This window comes from Antrostomus carolinensis, unplaced genomic scaffold (assembly GCF_000700745.2).
Source record: "Antrostomus carolinensis isolate BGI_N321 unplaced genomic scaffold, ASM70074v2 Scaffold51141, whole genome shotgun sequence".
NCBI classification, from domain to species: domain Eukaryota; kingdom Metazoa; phylum Chordata; class Aves; order Caprimulgiformes; family Caprimulgidae; genus Antrostomus; species Antrostomus carolinensis.
This window is the reverse complement of record NW_010297172.1, coordinates 1-6,251: the sequence shown is the minus strand read 5'-3', so window position 1 is coordinate 6,251 and position 6,251 is coordinate 1. Positions and strand designations below refer to the sequence as shown.

The window sequence follows — 6,251 nt, the reverse complement described above, 5'->3', positions numbered from 1 at the left end:
AACAAAAGTAACAGCTATTTAGATGCAACAGGGAACATAATGAGGGCTCGTAATTATGACTTGATAATATGATGTGACAGAGCTAAATGAAATTTTAAAAAAGCTATAGGCAAAAAAATCAATTGTATGTAAAATTTTCCAGCAATCCAGCCTGTGTTTAGGAGTCTAGGAAAAAAACAAGAAATTATTGTTCTATAATTCTTTCAATGACACCATTGTATAAAAATTAACACACCATATAACCATAAGAAAAAGCCTAAGACACTACGTTTTACCTTATTTCTCTGGGTCTCATTAGCACAGGGGATTTTAACATCAGGAGAATGTCTGAATTGAGCAGGTATTAGTGCAATGACAGCTGTGCAATACATGCAACTCTTAAATCTTTTAATACAAGTGAAAAAACCAAAATACTTTTTCAGACAACGTAACTGGCCTCCTTCTATATCTCCATGCACATTTCAAAGCAATCAAACCTTTGACTGCCAGGATCTGATACATCTAGAAGTCTTAACAATCAATAGTTACAATTAGGCCAAGGATTATTAACAAATTGTATCAATTTCACAGGCTGTTTTTGTTGGGTTTTCCTTCCTCACCTTTGTTTTAAATTAAAAGAATTTGGTTCATCTGAAGTCCTAAGAATTAAGTTATGCTCTCCTACTGATAAAAGCTCAAAGCCTTAACTTAAAAACCACTATATATTTGGAACATCAGTATTTTAAATGCAGTACTTTCACAGTTTAAAAACCATGAAACACAACTTTTCAAATCCAATGCATTTTAAGACAGTGTCCTGTATGGTGATGTTTAACAAGTCGCTGGATTTAAGGTATCACCTGGAACACAGCACCCAGTACCTACCTTTTCAGGTTGAGAGAAGGTTCCTGCATTACAAGGAGTTCTGGGATCCCACAGTTTGACTGTTTGATCCCAGCTTCCAGTCACCATGACATTCACTTCTGGGCAATACTCCACACACCTGATAGGAGCATCATGAGCACCAACAAGGTTTTCTGTAAGAAAACACAATTTTTTGTAACTTTATGAGCTCTAGAAGCAGTCTGAACATGTTAAATAAAGAATAAAAAGAGGACACACTACTGCAGTACAAAAACACTATTTTCTGACGTTCCCATGGGTGCACTGATATGCTAGGAGTCCCTTTAAGGTTCAGTCTTCAGAAGCAAAACTTTTGCAAAGATCAGGAATATTAAATTTAAACTTGTCTCCTGAGATTATAAAAGGAAGTTCAGAATTTTCAGGCAGCCACATAGAGCTCTTCAGAGATATAAAGAACTCTTCAGTATCAAATGGTATTTGATACCATCACCAGCTGTGGTGCAGACACTCATACAGAAAGCAGTTTAAGCTTGTACACATTAATTCCTTTCTTTTGTCATAATATTAATATTGCATATTAATAAAAATATTAATACAAACACTTCTAGAAAAGTCATCTAATCACAGCATCATTATTTGGCCTTTTTTACAGCACTACTGTGCACATAAGTTTGTTGAGCCCTGGCTATTGTTTGGGCCTGGTGACCACATCTGTCTCAGGCTGAGATCCACTTTTGTCTTTAACACACAAAAAAGTGAGACAATAGCTCCATATTTTGCACCAATGAGGCACTGGAACTGTGTTAATTTCAAGGAATGCTTTGTTAGGAAAAAAAAAAAATAGTAGTATGAGACCATGATGTTTGACAAAGCAAAAGCTTTATCTACATTCCACCTGACATGTGAAAGACCATCCTAAGAATGTTTAAACCACAAACCTCTGAAAAACAACACGCTCAGTTTTAGTACATCTTAGCTAATTCCCCCTAATTGAGACAGAGTGGTCAATGGCAGAGCAGGATTAACATCAGAAATCCAATTCAGGGCGTCCTACAACGAGCATCTAAAACTTCCTGGCAAACTGCCAACCCCTTCCATGCTTTTAGGTAGTACTTATTAGGGCCACTAGCTATCCTGCTAGACAAAGGCACATATGATGTGAACCTTATATCATCAGTGTGACAAGTATATCGCTATTTCCTTCCATTTTCACCTTAAAATAAGTAATTAAAAGAGAAATGCATGTGTAAAATACATCAATGGATACTCATCACAGGAAAAGTTTAATGCCTCAGTTTGGCAGCAATGGATCTGGCTCTTGTGTCCAAGGTATCAGAGCATAATCTTCATTGATACCGAAAGGAAAACTGCCTTGTTCTGGGTCTGGGTGATGAGATAGCACAGGAAACTGCTGAGCACTGACAACTTAAATCACTGGAGGCTGCTACTTAAAGCAAATATCCCCCCATCTTAGAAACTTGAAACATATTCCACTCACGTAAATACACAAATCTGAAGCTTAGAGCAGTTGTTGAGATCACTTACAGAACTGAATCTGCTTACCTTGGTCCGTGTTCAGATCATGCATTTTCAGTTGTTGATCTAATCCTCCACTCCAGGCATGGGTAGGATCCTATAAAGCAAAAAAATTCACCTTATGACATGTGTTAAGTTTCCCTGGCTGCTATACATTTAACCTCTTCGGCTCAAAACACAGGATTTGCTTTCAAGAGTTTGGGGAAGATGGGAATTAAGGCACAAGGGTTAAGACCTGGACCAGATCTAAACATGCAGATGACAGAAGGTTTGTAAAACATTTAAGTAAAGCACTTTGAGCTATAATTTTTTTTATTATTACTATTTCAAAGTAAAACTAAAAAAAAAAAGAAAGCTATTAGAGGCTGTATCAAATAATTTATATTTCTGTAACAGCAAAACACATACTGTTTATTTTTAAATGACCACCAACCTAATTAACTAACTAATACACTAAAAAACTGTGTCCCTTCTAAAGCTAATTTGGAAACTAGAAATCATTTGAGAACCTGTGTGTTGACCTACAGTACTGTATTAGCTATGTGACAAAATCTTCAGGGAAAAAAGCATAGGTAGAATTAAACATTTAAATTGATCCTTAAAACATTCAGTAACACATCAAGATAAAGTTCCTAAAGGACATGCCAGAATACAGTGTAAAAAAAGAAGATGCTGATTGAAACCTATTTAAAAAGAAAAAAAAAAGGGTAAAACAAAAAAGTGGCACCAATAAACTTAAACTATATTTCAAATCCAGTGGATTAAAACCACAGAAATCCAGAAATCAAGTATCTGGTCACTGGCTCACTTGGAACAGGGCTGTGTTTCCAGAACTACCCGGTATGAGAACGTTAAAAAGAAAAGAATAATGGGTTGTAGGCATTTACTGTGACTCTTTGTAAGAAACACACACACCATGTACCACACCATGGCAAAAACACCACAAACCAGCTTAAATTTCTTTTGCCTACCACTACCAGCAGAAGTAAATTACTTCTGTGCCTGCACCCTTCACAGGAAATATCCATATTTAAGTATAATTTTTATATTTATTTATATGTTCATTAAAAGAAGAATAATTGGCAGAAGTTTGGGGTTTTTTTAACTTAGATTTCAGGTAGGATTTCACTATCCCTTTAATTTCAGTGCCTGACAATTTCTCATGTACCTGAGGCACTATATGTCTATAAAATAATAAGTAAAAAAACAAACCAAACTAAAACCCACCACCTCACACACTTACATAAAAAGCACAGTCAAGGACAGCTCCTGAATGCTGATATTTGAGTCTCATGGTGTTGGCAGGAACATCATAGAGCCGGACAGTTGTGTCCCAGGATGAAACAAGCAGAAACTGAGATGTATTTGGACTAAACTTTACTGATGAAATACCATCATCTGGAGTTTGATTTAGTTTGAATTCGTTTGATCCCGTCATCTGAAGAAAAGACAACGTGGCACAGATAAAATGTTAGTCATATCAACAACATAAGCCTAGCAAGTTAGTTAGCTAACTGATCCATCTTAGAGATTACTTAAAGCAGACCTGAAAAGTTTTTAAAAGCTTTTATACAAAAGTAGCTCAGAACACCCAGATATCTGACAAACTTTCTAAAATTCAAGATGCTGACCACTTCTTTCCAAGACACTAACAAATTCCTCCACCTACAGAGAGCTTTTAAATTTAAATATCAAATATAATATGGAATAAACAATATAAAAAGTTTATCATCATCATCTATAAGCTTAGATACTGTTACTTACAAATGTATTTTTCCTCCCTCCACTGTATATGTGGCTGTACTTTTAAAAGTAAATATTTACAAATTCCTGTAAGCATCAAAAAGTTATTTTAAAAAAATACACACAAGCAGAAAGGAATCTGATTTGAAAACTCCAACAAAAAGTGTTGATTTGTTCCTGATTTGGTGTGACTGTCTTATACTTCCAAGAACTGCAACTGGATCATCATTTAAATAGTTTTGGGCTGTCTACAAATTTCCAATCCTTAGGTTTCCATAAGTGCTATAAAATATTTCCAGTGAAAGAGCTTTAAGTTAATTTTTTCCTCTTACAGTCTGAAGAAGGTCAGGTAAGAATGGGAAGTTATGTTTTGTGGGGTACTGAAATGTAGAGCAAACATATAAATGTGGTGTGACAGGAAAAAAGAGATGAGCAATCCAGTGGCAGATCAATGAGTGAAGGAAACTGCAGCTCTTGCTTCACAGGACTGGTTAGTTTTATACACAAGGATTCAAAGAGGGAGAGTAGAGGCTGTGAGCTGCAAATTTCAGCTGGGCAGACAGCATAGACTTTACAAACACTCTGAAGGAAGAAACTGTTCAATGTCTGTACACCAACAAAACCTCCAAAACTTTTGTTAAGGCTTCAGAAATCCTTAACAGCACATTTCCCTGATGTTAAAAGGGCAGAGAAATAAATCAGCTCAGACTTTCTATAACAAGATTGCTACAGAATTTAAGTGCAAACACCAAGGTGAGATTAGACCTCTGAGAATAAATCAAGTGAGAACGAGTAGATAAACCAGGACAAGGTTCAAATTCCGTGCACAATTATCCTAATTCAGCACTTGTCAGTAACTGAACAATCATCAAGTTGTAGAATCATGTGAGCACTGCACATTCTTACACTGGAAAAATTTCCTAAGGGGGAGCTTTGGTAGGTGTTCTGTAAAACATCCTTCAAAAAAAACAACCCCGCTATGTAAACACAAAGTGCCAGTTCTGCTATTTAAATATGATGTGATTTAAAAAAAACCCTTTTAAGAATAAGAAATAAAAACTTCTTTCTTAACCTCTTTTTTCAGCTCTGCTTTGGGAATACTTGAGCAAAACAGATAAGCTTGAGAAACTGACACACATATTTCTATATTAATACTACAGAGAATGTGGCAGCATCTTCATCACACTTTACACAGTGAAATGTGCCTCAGTGAGTATTTCACATGGATGTACAAAGACACAAGATCTAAAGGAATTCAGAACAACTAAGAGAATTAGACTGGGTGTGTTAATTGTCTACTTGTGGCAGAAAACTCAAACAAACATGAGAATTTGAGGTGCCTGGTGCTACAGTTTACTCACCAGCCCAAAAAACAATCAACAAGCAGCACTCCAGGAAGCAAAGTTACTTATATCAGACACCTGGAATCATTTCCCAAAGCTATTTTTAATTCAGAAAAAAAAATATAAAATATCAGAATTTAAGTATATCCTATGTTTTAACAACGTTAAAAAAAATAAATCATAGCGAGATCTTTATACAAAATGCACCAGAGATCTTTCACAAGTGCAACTGCTCCACAGTCACAACTGATAAACAACAGTTGCCATGCCTGTCTCAAATAACAAAATCCTGGCATAATTTCGAGAGATAGTTAATGAAGAAGACGTTATGGGGAAGATGCACGCTGCTGAAGCTGCAATGCTGACTGAACTACACCTTTGCAACTCCATAATTCCTCTAAAAAGCTCATTTTTACTGAGCAAATAAGAAACCATCGCTTTTCTAGCCCATTTTAACACCTCACACTTATAATTTCGGGCTCCCCGAACAGAGCAGCCTCTCAGCTGGAAGCGTTATAACGACCAGTCTGCGCTTTCATTAAGGAGACACTAGAAGTACCGTTTTCATGTTGCCGAGCTCCTCTCCCTGCTCCACGCACCGCCAAGGAAAAGCTTTTCTTCCTGTCCAGCAGCGGATCACAGCAGCGCCGAGGCGGCAGAGGAAGGGTCACCCTCGCAGCCGGGTCCCGGAGAAGCACGTCGGGATGTGGGAGATCCTGCGGCGGGAAGGGAAGAGAGTGAGAGAAAGGCCCGAGAACCGCGGGAAGGCCGAGAGCCTCCGGTACC

The 6,251-nt window shown here is 37.0% G+C and overlaps 1 protein-coding gene across 1 annotated transcript; it reads right to left on the bottom strand.

Moving 5' to 3' along the window:
• Positions 1–864: 864 nt before the first annotated feature.
• LOC104519290 (mitotic checkpoint protein BUB3) lies at positions 865–6,033 on the bottom strand (the record flags this gene model as incomplete). The annotated part of the gene is made up of 4 exons (XM_010178490.1): positions 6,025–6,033; positions 3,623–3,817; positions 2,407–2,476; positions 865–1,016 (listed from the first exon to the last, which is right to left on the bottom strand). Coding segments are annotated over exons 1-4 (426 nt in total), but the record flags the coding sequence as incomplete, so codon positions are not given.
• Between the last annotated feature and the right edge of the window lie 218 nt (positions 6,034–6,251).